This window comes from Dendrobates tinctorius, unplaced genomic scaffold (assembly GCF_039654945.1).
Source record: "Dendrobates tinctorius isolate UK_male_01 unplaced genomic scaffold, ASM3965494v1 ptg000196l, whole genome shotgun sequence".
Taxonomy (NCBI): domain Eukaryota; kingdom Metazoa; phylum Chordata; class Amphibia; order Anura; family Dendrobatidae; genus Dendrobates; species Dendrobates tinctorius.
Window position 1 is genome coordinate 12,885,302 of NW_027361863.1, and position 23,287 is coordinate 12,908,588.

The 23,287-nt window shown below is 46.7% G+C and overlaps 1 protein-coding gene across 1 annotated transcript; it reads left to right on the forward strand.

The window, feature by feature from the left end:
- The first annotated feature begins 525 nt into the window (after positions 1-525).
- NPM3 (nucleophosmin/nucleoplasmin 3) lies at positions 526-8,122 on the forward strand. The gene is made up of 5 exons (XM_073552896.1): positions 526-680; positions 3,063-3,154; positions 3,915-4,034; positions 4,767-4,860; positions 6,679-8,122. The coding sequence occupies exons 1-5, from the start codon at positions 614-616 to the stop codon at positions 6,798-6,800; spliced, it is 495 nt and encodes a 164-aa protein (XP_073408997.1). The 5' UTR covers positions 526-613; the 3' UTR covers positions 6,801-8,122.
- The last annotated feature ends 15,165 nt before the right edge of the window (positions 8,123-23,287 follow it).

Consider the following 23,287-nt stretch of genomic DNA (forward strand, 5'->3'; position numbering starts at 1 on the left):
TCAGACGCGTTTCGGTGCCACCTCCATGGCCACAGCCGGTGAGCGGCTGAGCGTCCCCTCCTCCACGTCCCACCGGGTGGCGCTCACACTCGGTGATCCGCCATCCAGGACTGGAGACCCTGCAGATCCCCCTTCCATGTAGTCAGGGTCTGTATGGGGATCTTTCCGCGCTGGCCGCAGAGTTCTGCCTTTTCGTGTTTGTTAGGTTGGTGATATCTACATTACACTCTCACACTCTATCTACAGCCGCTGATTTCTCTATGAAATGAGCTCAAATTACCCAAGAACACAATATAAAAAAAATAATAATGTGGGGCGGTGACGTCACCCCACCAGCTCTTCTGGTGATCTGACGTCACGAGGCGTCCGGCCGTGCTCTGAGGCGTAATAGTGACGTAACTCCCATCCGTTTCAGGGCAAAGCAGAGGAGGATCAGGGACTGGGTGACGTCACCCGCTTGTCAGCGCGCTAACGTCATGACGCTAGGTCTCTACACGGCGTGTGCTGCGCGTGACGTCAGCTGGCACCTCCTCTTCCGGTCCTGTACAGGAAGTGCTCTGCGTCCCACGTGTGTGTGTGTGATCATTCATTCTCGGGACCCGGCAGCAGGAGGATGACTACTTACCTGTCTGAGGCGCAGGAGGACAGGCTGAGCTCCGCCATGGAGAGCTACATGTTCGGTGAGTATTGGGGGAGGGGGGGACGACAGGTCCCAGCAGTGTGGAGCTGATATCGCGCAGTTATTGCGGTGGGAGTGGAGAGCACTACAAGTCCCAGCCTGTCAGGCCATGCCCTGGCTCGTAGGTATCCAGGTCCCATCATTCCCAGTGTTCACTCTCCGCTTTACATTTTTCCTCCTCACATTCCAGTTGTAATTTTTTTTGTTCATGGTGCTGCACCAGGGCGCGGGGGTTCTTTTTTCCGAATGGGGTCACTTTGCCGCTGGTGGGTCGTTTTTTTGTTTTATATCAAAAAGTGTTACGAAGAAACTTATAACATTTAAATGCACTCTTGATTTTTTTTTCACTTATTTAGTCACAATAGGATTTCTGCGCATTGTTTGTTGTAGGTTTTGGCTGTGTGCACACGCTGCGGATTTTGCTGCGGTTCCGCAGCGGTTTTGGCCGCTGTGTACAGTACCATGATTCCCTATGGGAATCAAAAACCGCAGTGCAGACGGTGCGGAATTTTCCGCGTGGATTATCTGCGGTTTTCAATCCGCAGAAAGAATTGACATGTCAATTCTTTCTGCGGATTCTCCTGCGGTTTGCCATCTCCTCCATTGAGGAGATGAAAAACCGCAGGGCAAAACCGCAGAGCAATCCGCAGGTAAAACCGCAGGTCTTTTGACCTGCGGTTTCACCTGCGGATTGTACAAAATCCGCGCGGATGAATCCGCACCTAATCCGCAGCGTGTGCACACAGCCTTTATCTGTTTAATGGCCAAATATCTATTTATCTATTATCTCTCTATCATCTTTTATCTATTATCTCTCTCATCTGTTAGATCTCTCCCTCTCTCATCTGTTAGATCTCTCCCTCTCTCATCTGTTAGATCTCTCCCTCTCTCATCTGTTAGATCTCTCCCTCTCTCATCTGTTAGATCTCTCCCTCTCTCATCTGTTAGATCTCTCCCTCTCTCATCTGTTAGATCTCTCCCTCTCTCATCTGTTAGATCTCTCCCTCTCTCATCTGTTAGATCTCTCCCTCTCTCATCTGTTAGATCTCTCCCTCTCTCATCTGTTAGATCTCTCCCTCTCTCATCTGTTAGATCTCTCCCTCTCTCATCTGTTAGATCTCTCCCTCTCTCATCTGTTAGATCTCTCCCTCTCTCATCTGTTAGATCTCTCCCTCTCTCATCTGTTAGATCTCTCCCTCTCTCATCTGTTAGATCTCTCCCTCTCTCATCTGTTAGATCTCTCCCTCTCTCATCTGTTAGATCTCTCCCTCTCTCATCTGTTAGATCTCTCCCTCTCTCATCTGTTAGATCTCTCCCTCTCTCATCTGTTAGATCTCTCCCTCTCTCATCTGTTAGATCTCTCCCTCTCTCATCTGTTAGATCTCTCCCTCTCTCATCTGTTAGATCTCTCCCTCTCTCATCTGTTAGATCTCTCCCTCTCTCATCTGTTAGATCTCTCCCTCTCTCATCTGTTAGATCTCTCCCTCTCTCATCTGTTAGATCTCTCCCTCTCTCATCTGTTAGATCTCTCCCTCTCTCATCTGTTAGATCTCTTGCACGCTCTCCTGGGTCCTCGTGTCCAACCCCCTGCTCAATGCAGGATTCGCTAAATCATCCCAGACACATGTCTGTCCAGACTCTGAAGACTTCTATTGAAGGAGAACTCACCACCTTTCGTGGCAGCCTGTTCCACTCATTGATCACCCTCACTGTCAAAAAGATTTTTCTAATATCTACCGTAATCTGTCTCCTCCCTTTCAGTTTCATCCCATTGCTTCTCGTGTTTCCATGTGCAAGTGAGAATAAGGATGGTCCTTCACTATACTTATACCTTCTATTAGTCACTGCCCACACTTCTCGTTTCCAAGAGCCTTCTGTATCCTCTCTCTTCTCTAGTATTACCCTTCATCTAAATCATTGATAAAAATATTGATCAACACTGGGCCCAGGACTATTATAGTTTTGTTCAAATTTAGTGCTAGAAAGCAAAATAGTAAATCTGTATTAATTTGGTGAAATAGACGCAAGTTATGCAGTACAAAGCTCATGGTGATCAGAAGGGACACTTTCCTCTATGTTCAACTTCTGGAATGCTGCTAACAGGACTGATAACGACGTCTGAGGATGAATCTCTGGGATAGGAGTTGGCTCTGATCACAGCAGTCAGACTCGATTGTCGGCTGTACAGCTCGGCTCCTGAGCCCGCTCCGAACATGTGGGACCAACAGTGGTTGAGGCAAAGTGAAATCAGGACCCAAAGGGCCACAGCACTTGCCCAGGTTCCCTGGATGCTGGCCCTGACTGTGTGACTACTCTTCTGACCAGTAACCACTTTCCCAGGCTGAGGTCTGCAGGCCTCTTACATCTCCTATGTTTCCCACAGGCTGTGAGCTGTCAGCTAAGACCTCGTACTACACCTTCAAGGTGGATGAAGATGAAGACGACGACTACGAGCCCAACCTGTCCCTGAGCACCGTAAGTCCTTTATGTAACCTTCACCAGTAGGGGGCAGGCTGAGATCTTACACCACCCTGGTGGAGGCACGGGTCCAGCATGGCTGTCCATCGGATGCCTATGGGATTGCAGCTCCCCTTATTTCCTTCATAGATGCCTATTGTTGACTGAACTTTATGAACGCCTGAAATTTTTGGCGCATCTTTTTTTATTTTTTTTTTCTGATAAACATTAACTTTTTTGCTTTAAAGTGTAGCATAAAAGTTAGGAAACCGAGTGCTTTTGTTTTTGCGTAAAATTCATGAACCTCTTGCGTCATTTGGAAGGATATGGCACAAAAACAGTCACAAAATACCACTAGACAAAGAAAAGCAAGTGATAAATGGGGGTATATAATATAATAACAATCTGGATTTATACACAACTGTATGTGGCCAAAAAGAAGCCTTTTTGCAAGATGTTGGCTGGAAGTCAATAGGAAAACTAAAAATGCTCTCCAACCAATCACAGCTCAGCTTTCATTTGTTATACTGCCCTGGTAAAATGAAAGCTGAGCTGTGATTGGTTGCTGTGGGCCACATAACCAGTTTCTCTTAGACAATGTGGCCTGCCCATGGCAATCAGAGCAGAAGTGAGTCACATTTGTGTGTGGCCCTCAGTTTTATACCTCTTGTGGATACTACTTTCGTCTGTGTTCCTTACATCTGGTAATTTGGTGCCATTTTGTAATAGGATCTTGCAATTCGGGGTCCAATGGGACTTTCTGTTTTGTCTCCCGTAGATCTCTCTTGGGGAAGGTGCCAAAGATGAATATAACATGGTGGAGGTCACGGCCCGTAATCACAACGACGAGGAAATCACAGTGCCAATCGCTACCCTGAAACTGTCCTGTCAGACCATGGTGAGTACAGGTGTGGAGGGCGGGTCTGCCTGGCTTTACAGGTGTGTTTACTTCTGCACCTATAACGCCTGCCTGTAACAAGCTCCATTGACTTGGAAAAAAAAAAAAAAAATGCAAAATTTAAAAAATATATATTTTTATTGACATTTTGTAAAGTTGGTTTCCCTGTCACAGACGTGTAGATTTTTATTTAGTTTTTTTTACAGATAAATGTACTCTGTGAAACAAAAATAAAATCCATGTTTTACGTTTTCACCACACTTGGATCTTTTTTTTTTTTCCATCCTTTTTTTTTTTTTTCAGTAGAGGTTAATGGTAAAGTGAGTGGTATCCTTTTAAATCTACAACTCATTCCGTCAAAAAAAGTTATGACGCTTGGAGGACGGGGAAGTAAAAGAGCAAAAAAAAAAAAAAGAAGAAAAAAAGGAAATCCTTTATCAAATATAATGAAATGTGCTGTTGTGATTTGGTTGGTGCGAATCCGTTTGCAGGACCCGGGTCATTGCCCACATAAGTAATCTGTGGCCGCTGGACAGGGGGCCGGAGGACCAACTCTTGTTTGAAGGCATACAAGTCTCTTATTTTGACGAGGTCGTCATTGCAGCTTGAGGTCACGACAGGCCGGCTACATCTGGCAAAACCTTATTTTTTCTTTTTTGCATATACTGTAATATCTTGTGTGACTTTTACCTCCTGCATTTTACTTACCATATTATTTGTTTTTTTGCACAGATCAATCTGGATAACTTTGTGATTCAGCCTCCAGTAACATTTCGACTCAAGTCTGGCACCGGCCCCGTGCAGCTCTCCGGACAAGTCATACTCGGTAATTTGCAAACTTTATTATTGTACGGAATGAGTGAAAAAATTCAATTAAATCTTCACCTAAAAACTTGCTTTATTAATACCAAGATATCATAGTTAAAAGTGAGCTGTACCATAAAGATACAGGCTTCCCAAAACCTGTCTGATGACGAATGCACATCTAGCAGGATGCCACCTGACCTCAATCCCCCCCCCCCCCCCCCCAACTATTACCCCACTTCCCACCGCTACAGGGCAAGTGGGAACAGCCAGGCAAAGCGCCAGAATTAGCGCATCTAATAGAGGTGCCTTTTCTGCCCCCTGCCAAGAAGTAGCCGGTCACTTCACGCCTAGACACGGAAGTGTCAGCTTCTACCACTGTGCCACCAACAGACAGTGACAGCTCTTCACTAGAACCTACTGTGTGGAACCTTCTTTTGCCGGCACCTGTAATAAGATCCCTGTATGTACTTCTCCTTGTGGGGTCCAATATAGAACCCATTACTCTGGGTCCCTCACCTTAACACAGGTCCAGTCTTTACCAATGGGCATACACCATATCATATGGTATGAAATACTACACCACGATAACTATCTTTGACCTAAGATGCTTCATTAAATAGGCGACTGTGTGATCAAGGCTATTAACTGGTCGAAACGTCATTTTACCTGTCGCTTCAGCCAGGGCTGTGGAGTCGGAGTCGGTGCTCATTTTGGTGGAGTCGGAGTTGGAGTCGGTATAAAATGGACCGACTCCGACTCCTAAAATATATAATAAATTGGGTACAGTAATTCAATGCAGGATGTGCGGAATATTTTTTCATAGGAGTTTGGGAAAGTTATGAAATGTCCTATAAATGGCTGTTCTATTCCTGATCTAAGGCTACATTCACACACAGCGTTTTTCCTGTGTTTTTTGAGGATACGTTTTTCAGCTGCAAAAGCTGATCATCTTTTTAAAAAACCGCATCACCTGAAAGGTTTTTGAGCTCATAGATAATGTTTTCAATAGCAAAAGCAGATTAGAAATCTGCTCTATCTATCCATTTATCTATATCTGTCTATCCATATCGTATCTGTACCAAAAAGAATGAAAACCGGGTAGTACACCAATATATATTCTGTTCTGTCTAAATATCTTGATTATTGGATCATAAAAATGATTAAATGTCTGAGGTTCACATTGTACTACAATAAATTTTTCACTTAAATATAAGCAATATGTGTGGGAGTCGGAGTCGGAGTTGGAGTCGGAGTCGGTGTAAGGGAAACTGAGGAGTCGGAGTCGCAGGTTTGGCCTACCGACTCCACAGCCCTGGCTTCAGCAATCAGTATTAATAAATTCTCACTTGAAGCATAATTTCCAACTTGTACGTGTGCAGTGGTGTTTTTTTTTACTATAGTTTTCAACCTGGACGGTGCCAAGCTGCGGCCGTCCGGGCTGAAAACCACTGGTGACCGAACTGCTGCGATGTGTGTCACTGACATCTATATATCAATATATTCTATTGTAACCTGTTACTCTATGATTTTACTGTACGCCGCCCATGAATTGCCAGCTTTTCAAAGGATCTAGAGGTACGATTCTACAGGAAGTATTTTATTTTTTTCTCTCTGGGGGCACTCAACTTTATTAGCATGCACAAAGAGACAATTTGCCCCAAAAACGCATGAAAAAAAACCGCACCAAAACATGCATTTTTGCCGCAGCCCCTTTCCTGCCAAGAAATTGGGTTTTGCTGCAGAAAAAAACAGCAAAAACGCCCAGTGTGAACTTACCCTTAACGATTATCGTGTGTTTTCCCTTTTAAATGTTCATTTATATCTATTTGCTTTGCAGCTCCCACAGACATAGATTTGGATGAGGATGATGATGAGGATGATGAAGATGAGGAGGACGACGAGGATGATGAGGAAGAGTTGGCTTCCATTAAACCAGCAAACAAAAAAATGAGACACTGATGAAATGTTTTCAGCTCCTTGGAGGTTGTACCTGTTCCATTTTGGGACGGTCTCGTACATATTTCGTGTAGTTAGACCTCCAAAAGCCAACTTGATTTTAGGTTTTGCCCAACCAGTTTCTGAAGTTTATCCAATCTGGGTTAAGTGTTTTATAAATTCACTATTTTCTTATCTTCTGTGTCCTAAAAGTCATTAGTGGAGGACCCCTCCCCGCGACCTGCAGAATGGGGCCGGTCCTGCTGGTTGCCCACACTAGTGATGTCCTATTTGTTGGCTTCACTACTGATGGGACTTTTTATGACATCTGGCTGACTTGGAGCATTTCTCCTGCCAGGAGACACAGCCGTGCTTTTTACAATCAATATGTTTATTTTTGTATCAGAGATTTGTTGTTGGAGACTCTTTATTTTTTGTAGTTTATCTGGAAGGAAAGTGTTAAGGGTGGTGTTGAAATGCTAAAATGAAAAAAAAACTTTATAAAAAAAAAAAACAACAAAAACTTAAGTTCATCCAGAAGAAGCAAAAACATGAGATTTATTACATTTGTTCTTGTGTGGCCTTATCCTTGGCATAGGTCAACAGTATCGGTTGGCTCGGACATCCAGAACCCCCACCATAAACTTTTATGCTCTAGCAGTGGCCAAATTTAAACAATGGCCAGCAGCACAACTTATTTCACCTGTAGTAGTCGCTCTAAGGTACTGCTGTTGAAGTGAACAAGAGCTGAGCTGCCGTACCCAGGAAAGACCACTACCTAGCGAACAGAACGGCGCTCTGTGCTGTTCACTTCCATTCGCTGGAGTGGAGAACTTCTGATCGACAGGTGTGCGGCGCGTCGGACCCCCCCCCCCGCCTATCTGATATTGACCATTCCGAAGAATAAGTCATCAATATCATAAGTCTGGAGAACCCCTTGAATGACGATCTGCCTACCTGTTTGAAGCTGCGCGCCGCATTGTATCAAGGCACTTGAACTATGTTCTGTTTTTCTGACCGGTCAGGACCCTAGGGGTTTGTGCTTTTTTTTTTTTTTTTAGGCCTTGTTATTTGTAGGACCATAAAATCGATTCTGGTGCTTGGCTCTGTTTTTATGGAGAAACCGATAGGTTTGGAAAAAATAAAAAAAAAGCGATGCGACTATTTTTGTACATCTCTCCTATACCAAATTAATAATTGATTGCGGAGGGGCATTATTTGCATCGGTCAGCAGACGAGCTGTACCCAGAAAACTTTGAGAATTCTATTTTTTTCCAGATACAATATTTTTTTTTTTTAAATATTGTCAAACCTGTTCTATGCAATAAAGAATTAAATAAAGTGTTTCCCCGTCTGCTGTCACTTTGTCTGCTCTTTACATTTCCTTTTGAATCCTCTTTCCATTCTGTGTTAGCGCTATAAACAGGGGGGAGGGGTATCTTGATAATATTTGGACTAGTAGCATATATTGCAGCTCTGGCTCAGTTGGTATTTTTTGGGCTAGGAAACCTAAAAGCTATACAAGAAACCCGTCCCTAATGCTTATTCTGCAGATACAGGGTTGTAGTGCTGCCTGGTCCATGTCACTGAAAGCGGCTTCTGGGAGAAAATTAACTTTATTCTTCCTAGGGAGCGACCCTTACCACATGCGCCATACGCTGTATAGTGGCCAACCCTGGTACTGCAGTTTAGGTCAGTCCTATTCACTTTTCACACATGGCAACTTTCGGTAGAGGGGAGGGGTGGGCGTAGTTCTTCCAAAGTCTTAAGTATAATACAACTTGTTAAATAAAAAAAAGTTCCATAATTATTTCAGGGTTTTTTTTCTTGTTTTTTTTTTTGGGGGGGGGGGGGAGAGTCAGATGGGAGTGTCAGGAGGGCAGACAAGTCCTTTTAATTGTTTTCTACTTTGTGTAATACTATGTTGACACCACTAGAGGTCTCCAGAGATCAACGTTTCAGTTGAGGGAAACTGCAATGTACTAGATGCAGAAAAGTATGTGCCCCCTTCATAATCCGCCTGCAGGAGCTTTTTTGATGTCCCATTCTACATCCATAGACCTATATCTGTGGGGGGGGCAACCCCATATTAAACAGCTCCTGCTCTTCTGGAAAGGATTTATACAAGATTTTTGAGGCGTCTGTGAATTTTTGCCCCTTTATACAGGAGAGCATTTGTGGGGTCAGACCCTGATGTTGGGGGGGTGCAGGTTCACAATCTCTGATCTAGGTGTTGGATGGGGCCGAGGTCCGGGCTCTGTGCAGCCGTTCATGTTCCCCCTCCATGTCTGTATGGAACCTGGGCACAGTCATGGGAAACAGAAGGATTTTTCAAACTGTTCCCACAAAGATGAAGCTACAATTGCCCACACTGTCTTGTGCTGAAGAATTGATATTTCCCTTAACTGGAGCTGAGGAGCCGAGGCCGCCCCCTGACAACAGCCCAGAGCATTATCCTCCTCCACCATTAGCACATCGTGTCGGATGTGATACACTATTGTGACTCCGGCCTTAGTCAGTTTCTCCAATGAAAACTAGACCTCATCCTGCAAAAAAACAAAAGTAAACCCCATATAGCTATATCAAAGGATCATGAAAAAGTCTGAAAAGCTCTGGATCCCCCAGATCCTTACCTCTCCCCTGTGGTCATCTAATGGGGAGAGTGGAGAAACCCCCACACACATTAGGCTTTATATGAGTGGGTCTGGCAGACCTTAGTCTATTGTGTATGGAGGTTATATTGGTCAATCCCATTGTATCCAGCCCCGACCATTGTCTGTGTGCTAGACACAACAGCTGCACAGATCTCTCCTGTCCTTCACTTTGCTACAATGTATCATATAGTCTAGGTCCTGCACCTCTCACAGATACAAGTTGCAAGCCATCAAAAGAAATTGAGAAGTTCTCTTAAGTATATCGGGAAGTTGTAACTTTTCCCATTACTTACAGGATTTTGCTTACGCAATGACCTGGATGATTTTGGTTCCTCTTAGGAATTGTGACCAAGTAAAATCAGAATTTACTCAGGATGTGGAAGTCTCTGTAAGAACAACGCCCCCGAGAATCCATTAATGACCTCTAGAGATCGGATTTGTTAACGAGCTTCATAATTGACGTAGCCAAGAAAATCGGTCTCTACGGGTCAGATCTAGAGAAGAAAATAATCTAATTGTTTTCTCATTAAGATTATGTATTGTTAGTACGGCAGCCAAGATTACATCAGAAAGATGGAACCTGAAGAAAAGCTCGTACATGGCACAATGTCTGTAATCTCTCCATGATGCATGTGGAGACCTTTTTTTTATACTTCATAGAATGTATTTTTTGTTATTGAGTTTTATTAAAAGCTAGCTGAAGAGCCCGGTGTTGCCCAGGCATAGTAACTAACTGGTTAGTTATAACAAATAATGATTATCCTCCATCATATAGTCCCGTGCCCATATACCCATCACACATCCTCCATCCTATAGTCCCATGCCCATATACCCATCACACATCCTCCATCCTATAGTCCCATGCCCATATACCCATCATACATATCCTCCATCCTATAGTCCCGTGCCCATATACCCATCACACATCCTCCATCCCATAGTCCCGTGCCCATATACCCATCACACATCCTCCATCCCATAGTCCCGTGCCCATATACCCATCACACATCCTCCATTCCATAGGCCCATGCCCATACACCCATCACACATCCTCCATCCCATAGTCCTGTGCCCATATACCCATCATACATATCCACCATCCCATAGTCCCGTGCCCATATACCCATCATACATATCCTCCATCCCATAGTCCTGTGCCCATATACCCATCATACATATCCACCATCCCATAGTCCCGTGCCCATATACACATCATACATATCCTCCATCTCATAGTCCCGTACCCATAAACCCGTCATACACATCCTCCATCTCATAGTCCCGTACCCATAAACCCGTCATACACATCCTCCATCCCATAGTCCCGTGCCCATATACCCATCATACATCCTCCATCCCATAGTACCGTGCCCATATACCCATCATACATATCCTCCATCTCATAGTCCCGTACCCATATACCTGTCATACACATCCTCCATCCCATAGTCCCGTGCCCATATACCCGTCATACACATCCACCATCCCATAGTCCCGTGCCCATCTACACATCATACACATCCTCCATCCCATAGTCCTGTGCCCATATACCCGTCATACACATCCTCCATCCCATAGTCCCGTGCCCATATACACATCATACATATCCTCCATCTCATAGTCCCGTACCCATATACCCATCATACATATCCTTCATCCCATAGTCCCGTGCCCATATACCCATCATACACATCCTCCGTCCCATAGTCCCGTGCCCATATACCCGTCATACACATCCTCCATCCTATAGTCCCGTACCCATATACCCGTCATACATATCCTCCATCCCATAGTCCCGTACCCATCTACTCATCATACACATCCTCCATCCCATAGTCCCGTGCCCATCTACTCATCATACACATCCTCCATCCCATAGTCCCGTGCCCATATACCCGTCATACATATCCTCCATCCCATAGTCCCGTACTCATATACCCGTCATACATATCCTCCATCCCATAGTCCCATACCCATCTACTCATCATACACATCCTCCATCCCATAGTCCCGTGCCCATCTACTCATCATACACATCCTCCATCCCATAGTCCCGTGCCCATATACCCGTCATACATATCCTCCATCCCATAGTCCCGTACCAATATACCCATCACACATCCTCCATCCCACAGTCCCGTACCCATATACCCATCATACACATCCTCCATCCCATAGTCCCGTACCAATATACCCATCACATATCCTCCATCCCATAGTCCCGTGCCAATAAACCCATCACACATCCTCCATCCCATAGTCCCGTACCCATATACCCATCACACATCCTCCATCCCATAGTCCCGTGCCCATATACCCGTCATACACATCCTCCATCCCATAGTCCCGTGCCCATATACCCGTCATACACATCCTCCCTCCCATAGTCCCGTGCCCATATACCCATCATACACATCCTCCATCCCATAGTCCCGTGCCCATATACTCATCATACACATCCTCCATCCCATAGTCCCGTGCCCATCTACCCAACATACACATCCACCATCCCATAGTCCCGTGCCCATATACACATCATACATATCCTCCATCTCATAGTCCCGTACCCATAAACCCGTCATACACATCCTCCATCCCATAGTCCCATGCCCATATACCCATCATACACATCCTCCATCCCATAGTCCCGTGCCCATCTACCCATCATACACATCCACCATCCCATTGTCCCGTGCCCATATACACATCATACATAACCTCCATCTCATAGTCCCGTACCCATAAACCCGTCATACACATCCTCCATCTCATAGTCCCGTACCCATAAACCCGTCATACACATCCTCCATCCCATAGTCCCGTGCCCATATACCCATCATACACATCCTCCATCCCATAGTACCGTGCCCATATACCCATCATACATATCCTCCATCTCATAGTCCCGTACCCATATACCTGTCATACACATCCTCCATCCCATAGTCCCGTGCCCATATACCCGTCATACACATCCACCATCCCATAGTCCCGTGCTCATATACCCGTCATACACATCCTCCATCCCATAGTCCTGTGCCCATATACCCGTCATACACATCCTCCATCCTATAGTCCCGTGCCCATATACCCATCATACACATCCTCCATCCCATAGTCCCGTACCCATATACCCGTCATACATATCTGCCATCCCATAATCCCGTGCCCATATACCCGTCATACACATCCTCCATCCCATAGTCCCGTGCCCATATACCCATCATACACATCCTCCATCTCATAGTCCCGTACCCATATACCCATGATACATATCCTTCATCCCATAGTCCAGTGCCCATATACCCATCATACACATCCTCCATCCCATAGTCCCGTACCCATATACCCGTCATACACATCCTGCATCCCATAGTCCCGTGCCCATATACCCATCATACACATCCTCCATCTCATAGTCCCGTGCCCATATAACCGTCATACACATCCTCCATCCCATAGTCCCGTGCCCATATACCCGTCATACACATCCTCCATCCCATAGTCCCGTACCCATCTACACATCATACACATCCTCCATCCCATAGTCCCGTACCCATCTACACATCATACACATCCTCCATCCCATAGTCCCGTACCCATATACCCATCACACATCCTCCATCCCATAGTCCCGTGCCCATATACACATCATACATATCTTCCATCTCATAGTCCCGTGCCCATATACCCGTCATACACATCCTCCATCCCATAGTCCCGTGCCCATATAACCATCATACACATCCTCCATCCCATAGTCCCGTACCCATATACCCGTCATACATATCTGCCATCCCATAGTCCCGTGCCCATATACCCGTCATACACATCCTCCATCCCATAGTCCCGTGCCCATATACCCATCATACACATCCTCCGTCCCATAGTCCCGTGCCCATATACCCGTCATACACATCCTCCATCCTATAGTCCCGTACCCATATACCCGTCATACATATCCTCCATCCCATAGTCCCGTACCCATCTACTCATCATACACATCCTCCATCCCATAGTCCCGTGCCCATATACCCGTCATACATATCCTCCATCCCATAGTCCCGTACCCATCTACTCATCATACACATCCTCCATCCCATAGTCCCGTACCCATCTACTCATCATACATATCCTCCATCCCATAGTCCCGTACCCATATACCCGTCATACTCATCCTCCATCCCATAGTCCCGTACCCATATACCCGTCATACATATCCTCCATCCCATAGTCTCATACCCATCTACTCATCATACATATCCTCCATCCCATAGTCCCGTGCCCATCTACTCATCATACACATCCTCCATCCCATAGTCCCGTGCCCATATACCTGTCATACATATCCTCCATCCCATAGTCCCGTACCCATATACCCATCACACATCCTCCATCCCACAGTCCCGTACCCATATACCCGTCATACACATCCTCCATCCCAAAGTCCCGTGCCCATATACCCGTCATACACATCCTCCATCCCAGAGTCCCGTGCCCATAAACCCATCATACATATCATCCATCCCATAGTCCAGTGCCCATAAACCCATCATACATATCCTCCATCCCATAGTCCCGTGCCCATATACCCGTCATACACATCCTCCATCCCATGGTCCCGTGCCAATATACCCGTCACACATCCTCCATCCCATAGTCCCGTGCCCATATACCCGTCATACACATCCTCCATCCCATAGTCCCGTGCCCATATACCTGTCATACACATCCTCCATCCCATAGTCCCGTGCCCATATACCCGTCATACACATCCTCCATCCCAGAGTCCCGTACCCATATACCCGTCATACACATCCTCCATCCCATAGTCCCGTGCCCATATACCCATCATACACATCCTCTATCCCATAGTCCCGTACCCATATACCCATCATACATATCCTCCATCCCATAGTCCCGTACCAATATACCCATCACATATCCTCCATCCCATAGTCCCGTGCCAATAAACCCATCACACATCCTCCATCCCATAGTCCCGTACCCATATACCCATCACACATCCTCCATCCCATAGTCCCTGTGATGTACAATGTCTGCAAGATATGTTTTCTGTTGCAATGTGCTAACAAATCCTCCATCCTAGGACATTGTAAACTGTCAGTAGTAGGAATTCCTTCCCCCCCAGGTTTTATCAACCCTGCCACTTCCTCTGGAAGAGCAGGAATGTTAATTAGCTAGACCATCTTCCTCACACCATTTGGCTTCTCTCAGCTGAAAGAGAAATATGCGGGAAAAAGGTCTTTGTTTGAAATAAAAACTTTAAGAGCCTGCCCTGCGAAAACCGTACCAAGTAGAGATATGAAAATCATATTTCTGCGATCCGAGCAGACCCAGCTTCGCTGTGGTGCCTGTTGCAAAACTCTCGGATGTCCAGAACCTGAGATATGATTTGCGCCCAAATGGACGGTCATATCGCATAGACGTTTGATGTTTTCTTGATAGGCTCATTACGCTGGGTAACATGATACCACTGATGAGTCCATACCAGCTTCTCCCATAAAGTTATAGCTAATCTAAGTTTTGTAGCCAAAACATAACTCGGATGAGAGAGGAGGGATCAACCCAGAATGCATCTCTCCGTGATGTCACAAAGCAAAGCCTATAAGGCCTTCCCTGGGCAAACCAGCACAGAACAGCTGCAGAGTCCGTGCTGACAAGAACTCAGATGAGCGGAGAAGTGCAGCTCCGCCTCCACCCACCTTAAAGCCACATGGTCTGCCTAAGGAACAATATGGAACTGTGAGTGTAATCTCTTTGTTTTCTCCACTTTTATTTTATACCTGTACTGTACATATTTTATGTCTCAATTTTATAGCAACTTTTATCTGTAATCACTGTCCTCTTTCGGAAAATAAATGAAATTATTTAGATCTGTCTCCATGCTCTAAGAATCCAACTATACGCCTTTGTTAGATAATCGCTACTAATTCAAAGGGTTTGCCACGGACCCTCTTAATTTAACACTGTGAATTAAGTAACCGTGACTGGTGGCAGCGCGTTGTGCACGGCTATTGCGGCTTGCTGGCAGTCTAGAAGGGTCTTATATTGCTGAATAAGGGTCTGCGGCCACAGCATTGATAATTCCCTTACTGCAGAAGCCTAATTGCCGGTTCACAACAGGCAGCCCGTCCGGCGACTAATTATCCTAGGTGCAGTTCCCTGACTGACCTGAGGGTAAGGGGGGCGCTGGAGAGCTGCGAGTTCCGAAGTGGAACTGAGAAAGTGGGATATACATAAATCCCCGCAGTACTTGGAAGATTGATAGCAGTGGTGGGGCATCCAAATTAAACTCCCCCTGCGGCAAATTGTAGAGCGAGATTAGCTTGCTGGATATTTTTGTCACATGGTGCCGGTGGTGGGATAACTAAGATAAGCCCCAACGGTGCCTGTGATAGCTGTGTGCCGGCATTGTGTCACGTCACTCCGTCCGCTGATACACCCGTGTCAGTGGTGGGATTGTGACATAGTGGTGACACAGGGTCCGCTGTCCGTCGCGTTTTGGTGGCAGCGGGACCCCCGTTAGTGTCGCCCGTAAGTAGACGAACGGCGGTGGGCTGTTCGTCACATATTGGTGGCAGCGCGGTGGGATAATCCTAGAGCATTAGTGATTTGGTTTGAGCAATCATTCCTCTCACTAAAAACCTGCACGGTTCCTGCGGGAATCCTGCATCATAGGTTTTGGAGAACAGACTCAGTGGTTACTAGTCCTGAGACATTAGTGTGTACTTGCAAGTATCCCCCTCCCGTTTCTTCGTTTTTCTTTTTCTATCTTTTATTTGGCAACCATGGCGGCAAAAGGAGAACCTTGGTACAACCGGCAGACAAAGGAAGTTCTTGCTGGGTTATGCACGTACCAAGGCCTTGACGCCACGAACAAAAACAGAGCTCAAATGATCGCGGCTCTAGGGCAGCTGGACAACGACCAGAATCCAGCGAGCGCAGAAGTTGGCCCAAGTGGCAATGGGGCTGCAGCAGAGGCTCCACTCCTGAGCGCTGGCCCCACATTCAGCCAGAACGGGGTGGACCCCTATCTGCAAATGGCCTTGGACGAACTCCCCGCCGAAGACAGTGATGGGCGGGTGAGGCTGATCCAGCAATATCGGCAGGAGGCCCAAGCCGAACGTGAGCGCCAAGCTGAGGCTGAGAGGGCCGAGCGTCAAGCCCAGGCTGAGAGAGCTGAGCGCCGAGCAGAGGCTGAGAGAGCCGAGCGCCAGGAGCAGAGGGCCCATGAACTGGAGGTACTCCAGCGGAGTGGGAATGCCCCCACAGCCCGAAGCGGTGAGCCCAGCAGCATCCAGACTCCTAAACCCCGGCCAGAGCATTTTCCCGTGATGGAAAAGGACGGGGACTTGGACACGTTTCTGCGAGCCTTTGAGAAAGCCTGCAGACAGTACCAGCTGCCCAGAGACCAATGGGCAAGGTACTTGACCCCAGGGCTAAAAGGCAAAGCCCTGGAGGCATTTGCTTCTCTTCCGCCAGAAGCCGATGATGACTATGACGCCATAAAGCAGGCGCTGATCGCCAAATACCGGCTGACACCTGAGGTATACCGAAAGAAGTTCCGGCACCTCCAACGTGGCCCACATGATAGCTACAGTGATGTGGTGCAAGGACTCAGGACCCACTTTGACCAGTGGATCCATGGACTGTCCGTTGAAACCTTTGAGCAGCTACGGGACCTGACGATCAAAGACCAGTTCCTGCATCTCTGCCCAGCTGAGGTCCGACAGTTCATCCTGGACCGCGAACCAACGAACGCGGACAAAGCGGCGCAGATCGCCGACAACCACGAGGCCAACCGGAAGCCCGAGACGCGGAGGCCAGTCGCCACCAGCTGGAAAGGGGGTAAGCCAGCAACCAACCCCAATGCCCCAGCTAGCCGTCCCTCCGGAGGCCCAGTCCCTGTTGCCAACAGCAGGCCGGCTACTGACAGTCGCCTGTGTCACCACTGCCAGCGGCCTGGTCACTTCTTTTACACCTGTCCGAATAGGCCGAAGAACCCCCCAGCCAAGGCCCCCGGGCCCAACGCCCCTGTTCTTTTGGTGGGAGGTGTGGTTGGGAGGGCTGACGACAACGTTCAACCTGTTCAGGTGGGGGCCCGTCTTGCTACAGGCCTCAAGGACACCGGGGCTGAACGAACCCTCATCCGTCCTGGACTGGCGGCCCCTGAAGAGTTTGTTGAGGGGAAAACCCTGACTGTCACCGGGATTGGAGGCACCCGTTGTCCCTTGCCAGTGGCACGAGTTTTTCTTGACTGGGGTGCCGGGAGCAGGTTGAGGGAGGTGGGAGTGTCTGAAAACCTGCCCACTGATGTTTTATTGGGGACTGACTTGGGGCGGATGGTTGCATACTACGTCCCTGACACCCTTCCCCAAACTGATAATAAGGGTAACGTTAACCCTGATGATGATGATGACGGGAAACTGAATGTGTTACCTGCTAATGCCTTGATGAGTAATGATGCAACTAACAACCATTCTTTCCCCAGGTACGATGCTGATGCTGATGTGAATGTACCAAAGCAAACTGATAACCATTCTTCTCCTAGGAAGGATCATAGAATCATAGAATCGTAGAGTTGGAAGGGACCTCCTGGGCCATCTGGTCCAACCCCCTGCTCAAAGCAGGATTCGCTAAATCATCCCAGTCAGATGTCTGTCCAGCCTCTGTTTGAAGACTTCCATTGAAGGAGAACTCACCACTTCTCGTGGCAGCCTGTTCCACTCATTGATCACTCTAACTGTCAAAAAGTTTTTTCTAATATCTAATCTGTGTCTCCTCCCATTTAGTTTCATCCCATTGCTTCTAGTCTTTCCTTGTGCAAATGAGAATAAAGTTGATCCTTCTACAATGTGACAGCCCTTTAGATATTTGTAGACAGCTATTAAGTCTCCTCTCAGTCTTCTCTTTTGCAAACTAAACATTCCCAAATCCTGCAACCTTTCCTCATAAGACAGGGTTTGCAGACCGGTCACCATTCTGGTCGCTCTTTTCTGAACTTGCTCCAGTTTGTTGATGTCTTTTTTAAAATGTGGTGCCCAAAACTGGACACAATATTCCAGATGAGGTCTGACCAAAGAGGAGTAGAGGGAAATAATGACTTCACGTGATCTAGACTGTATGCTTCTGTTAATACATCCTAGAATTGCATTTGCCTTTTTTGCTGCTGCATCACACTGTTGACTCATATTCAGTCTGTGATCTATTAGTATACCCAAGTCTTTTTCACATGTGCTGTCACTTAGCCCTATTCCTCCCATTCTATATATGCTTTTTTCATTTTTATTGCCCAGATGTAGTACTTTGCATTTCTCCCTGTTAAAAACCATTCTGTTAGTTGCTGCCCACTTCTCCAGTTTATTTAAATCTTTTTGAATCCTCTCTCTCTCTTCTCTAGTATTAGCTATCCCTCCTAGCTTTGTGTCATCAGCAAATTTAATCAGTTTACCCTCAATTCCTTCATCTAAATCGTTGATAAAGATGTTGAACAATACAGGGCCCAGGACAGAGCCCTGTGGTACCCCACTTGAGACATTCTTCCAACTGGATGTGCAGCCATTTACGACCACTCTTTGGGTCCGATCACTAAGCCAGTTATGAATCCACCTAACAGTTGCCTTGTCCATTCCATACTTAGTCATTTTTTCAATAAGGATTGTATGAGAGACTTTGTCAAATGCTTTGCTGAAGTCAAGATATACTATATCTACAGCATTTCCTTGATCCACCCAATCAGTGATACCGTCATAGAAGGAAATTAAGTTAGTCTGACATGACTTATTAGTTAGAAACCCATGCTGACTCTGTTTAATCACTTCATTCTTATCCAGGTATTGACATACATGTTGTTTAATAATTTGTTCAAAGATCTTTCCTGGTATAGAAGTCAGACTCACCGGCCTATAGTTGCCTGGGTCCACCTTCTTCCCCTTTTTGAAGATAGGAACAACATTTGCTCTTCTCCAGTCTTCTGGCACTTCTCCTGTTCTCCAAGAATTTTCAAAGATTATGGAGAGGGGTTCAAAAATTTCTTCTGCTATCTCCTTCAGTACTCTGGGGTGTAATTCATCTGGACCTGGAGACTTGAATTCATTTAGGTTAGCTAAGTGTTTCCTCACTATCTTTCTGTTTATAGATATCCTGGATTCTTCTATTCCCTTAATAGGACAGTGAATAACAGTTGATGTTGCATTTCCTTTCTGAGAGAAAACAGATGCAAAATAGGAATTTAAAAGTTCAGCCTTCTCAACATCCTGTCTTACCATTTCATCATTTTCATCCTGTAAAAATCCTATAGCATCTTTGACTTTTCTTTTACTTTTGACATATCCCCAAAATCCTTTATTATTGCTTTTGACATCTCTTGCAAGCCTCAGTTCATTTTCAGCTTTAGCTAATCTGATTTGTGCCCTGCAGGTTCTGCAGACAGCATTATATTCTTCTTTAGATATGCCTCCCTCTTTCCATTTTATAAACATTTTTTTCTTCCTTTTTAGCATGTGCTTAAGTTCTGTGTTCATCCATCCTGGTTTCCTTAAATGCTTCCTATTCTTCCCTCTTTTCGGAATTGTTAACAACTGTGCTTTGAGAATTTCATTTTTCAAGATTTCCCATCCTTCCTGGACATTTTTGTCTTTAAGGATATCCAGCCATTGGATCCCTCCAATTCTCTTTCTGAATCCCTTAAAATCTGCCTTTCTGAAATCTAACCTTGACGTCTGAGTCTTCACAGGTCTTCCACCTCTAGTTATCCAAAATTCTAAAATAGCATGGTCGCTACCTCCTAGGGTCCCAGCCACTTTTACCTCCTCAACCATTTCCTCCCTGTTTATAAGGATTAGATCCAAGGTAGCAGTTCCCCTTGTTTTCTCCCCTACCTTTTGGAAGATAAAGTTGTCAGCAAGAGAGGATAAGAATTTCCTTGACCTGTTAGTTTTGCCTGAGAGAGATTCCCAACAAATGTCTGGATAGTTGAAATCTCCCATGACAACTATGTCATATTTTTTGGAGAACTTGGCCATCTGATGCATAAAGAGTTCATCTATATCTTCGGCTTGCACAGGCGGCCTGTAGTAAATGCCTACAATGGTGTCCTTTCCATTGTTCTGTCCTTGTATTCTTACCCAAACAGTTTCCACAGAACTCCCAGTCTCTGAAGCTTCAATCTCTGTGCAGATATACGCGTTTCGAACATACAATGCGACACCCCCTCCTCGTTTATCAAGTCTGTTTCTTGCAAATAAGTTGTATCCTTCTAGTCTTGTATTCCAATCATGTGTATTGTCCCACCAAGTTTCAGTGATTCCAATGACATCATATTTCTTTTCCTGCGTTAGTAGTTCCAATTCTCCTTGTTTGTTGCCCATGCTTTGTGCATTAGTATAGAAACATTTTAGTTTGTGATTGGTTTCTCTTTCTCCAATATTTTTATTAATTAGATTCTTTCGTCTTTGTTCTTCCTTTCCACTTCTAATAGCAGAGTTCTCAATAGCATTTGTCAGGTGTATGGCTTTTTCTGGTCTTTTGCTTCCCTTCCCATGTTGTTCTAGTTTAAAGCTCTCCTTACAAGTGTAGCAAGGCGACTTCCAAATACATGCTTTCCAGTCTTCGTAAGGTGCACCCCATCTCTAGCAAGTAGTCCATCGTATAAGTAGTTCACTCCGTGATCCAGAAATCCAAATCGTTGCTGACGGCACCATCGACGTAGCCAGTTGTTCACCTGCAGAATCTTATTCCACCTCCTTGTTCCATGGCCATCCACTGGGAGGATGGAAGAGAAGACCACCTGCGCTCCCAGTTCTTTCACTTTCTTGCCTAAGTCTTCAAAGTCTCTGCAGATGGTTTCCAGGTCGTTTCTTGCGGTGTCATTTGTCCCCACATGTAGTAGCAGGAATGGGTAGTCATCTGTAGGTCTGAAGAGTCCTGATATCCTGTCAGACACATCTTTAATTTTTGCACCTGGAAGACAGCACATTTCTCTTGTAGTTATATCCGGTCTGCAGATAGCGGCCTCTGTTCCTCTCAGCAGGGAATCCCCCATGACCACCACTCTCCGTTTCTTCTTCACAACATTTTGATGATGATGTTGATGTATCTGTGCCGACTGAACCCGTTAACCCTTTCTTTGAAGCGGTAGATGTGTCCACAGGTACCGAAGTGCTCAGCCCCATCACTCTGCGGAGTGAGACGGCTGAGGAACCCCTGGCAGGAGTAAGCAACGGTGCTCAAGGAAATGGGGAGGTGCATGGGGACCATGAGGAAGGTAATGCCATGCAGCTGACCAGTGCCACCGAGGAAGGTAACTGGCCCATAAGTAGCACTGCTCCTGAAGTGTTGGGGGTGGATGGGGAGGTAGAGCCCAGGGCAGCACCAGCTGGTGGGTCTGAAGAAATCCCCAGGGAGACAGCATACATAGCAGCTGTCACACGCAGTCAGAGTGCCCAGATCGCAGGTAACGCACTGTCTTCTGGACCCTCTGCTGCTACAGGAGAGACTGAACCAGAGGTGAACCCAGAGCCGGTTCCAGAGGGTCCCAGTAAAGAGGGGACCCTGACGTCACTTCTGGCAGCCTCCAGCATGGAGTTCCAGGCTGCTCTGCACTCAGATGCCAGCCTGGAGAAATTGAGAGGTCTCGCCGAGACGCCCACCTCCAAGTCTGATAAGGAGAGGGTGTTCTGGGAACGAGGAAGGTTGTACCGGGAGACAGTACCCGGAGATCCTAAAAAGGAGTGGTTGAGGGAAAGACAGCTGGTCGTCCCCTATCAGTTCAGAACTGAGTTGTTGCGGATTGCCCATGAGATTCCACTCGCTGGACACTTGGGGATCAGCAAAACAAAGGCACGGCTGTCTCAACACTTTTATTGGCCCAAGATAGGGACAGATGTAACACACTACTGCCGCTCCTGTGCCACCTGTCAAAAAGTGGGTAAGGCGGGGCCTGCTCTTAAGGCTCCCCTTATTCCTTTGCCGGTGATAGAGGAGCCTTTCCAGAGAATCGCGGTGGACATTGTAGGGCCGCTGTCCGTCCCCAGCAGCTCCGGAAAGCGATACATTCTCACCGTGGTAGACTACGCTACCCGGTACCCGGAGGCAGTAGCTCTGTCTTCAACCAGGGCAGATAAGGTGGCTGACGCACTGGTGACCATCTTTTCAAGAGTAGGATTTTCCAGGGAGATGCTTACCGATCAAGGGCCCCAATTCATGTCTCGCCTAATGGAGGCTCTCTGTGAGAAAATGCAGGTGACGCAGCTGGTATCGAGTCCGTATCACCCACAGACTAATGGTTTGTGTGAACGCTTCAACGGTACCCTCAAACAGATGCTCCGCATACTGGTTGAGACCCAAGGGCGCGACTGGGAGCGGTACCTCCCACACCTGCTGTTCGCTTACAGAGAAGTTCCGCAGGCCTCGACCGGGTTCTCCCCCTTCGAGCTCCTGTATGGCAGGCGAGTCCGGGGACCCCTTGGGTTGATAAGAGAATCCTGGGAAGATGAGTCAAACCCCACAGAAGTGTCCATCGTGGATTATGTCATGCGCTTCCGTGACAAGATGCAGACCTTGACGCAGTTGGTGCATGACAACATGACGCAGGCTCAGGCTGACCAGAAGCACTGGTATGACCAGAACGCCCGGGAGCGGACCTACCAGGTGGGTCAAAAGGTGTGGGCGCTGGTCCCTGTACCAACGGATAAGCTTCAGGCAGCCTGGGAAGGCCCGTACATCGTCCACCAACAGCTCAACCCGGTCACCTACGTGGTCACGCTTGACCATGCTCGGGGTAGGCGCAAGGCCTTTCACGTCAACATGCTGAAGGCGCACTACGAACGTGAA

Excerpts from the sequence above, each read along its gene's own strand:
- NPM3 (XM_073552896.1), top strand. The coding sequence starts at position 614 with ATGACTACTTACCTGTCTGAGGCGCAGGAGGACAGGCTGAGCTCCGCC. Across the intron at positions 3,155-3,914 it reads CCAACCTGTCCCTGAGCACC|ATCTCTCTTGGGGAAGGTGC; the intron begins GTAAGTCCTTTA and ends TGTCTCCCGTAG. Across the intron at positions 4,861-6,678 it reads CTCCGGACAAGTCATACTCG|CTCCCACAGACATAGATTTG; the intron begins GTAATTTGCAAA and ends TTTGCTTTGCAG.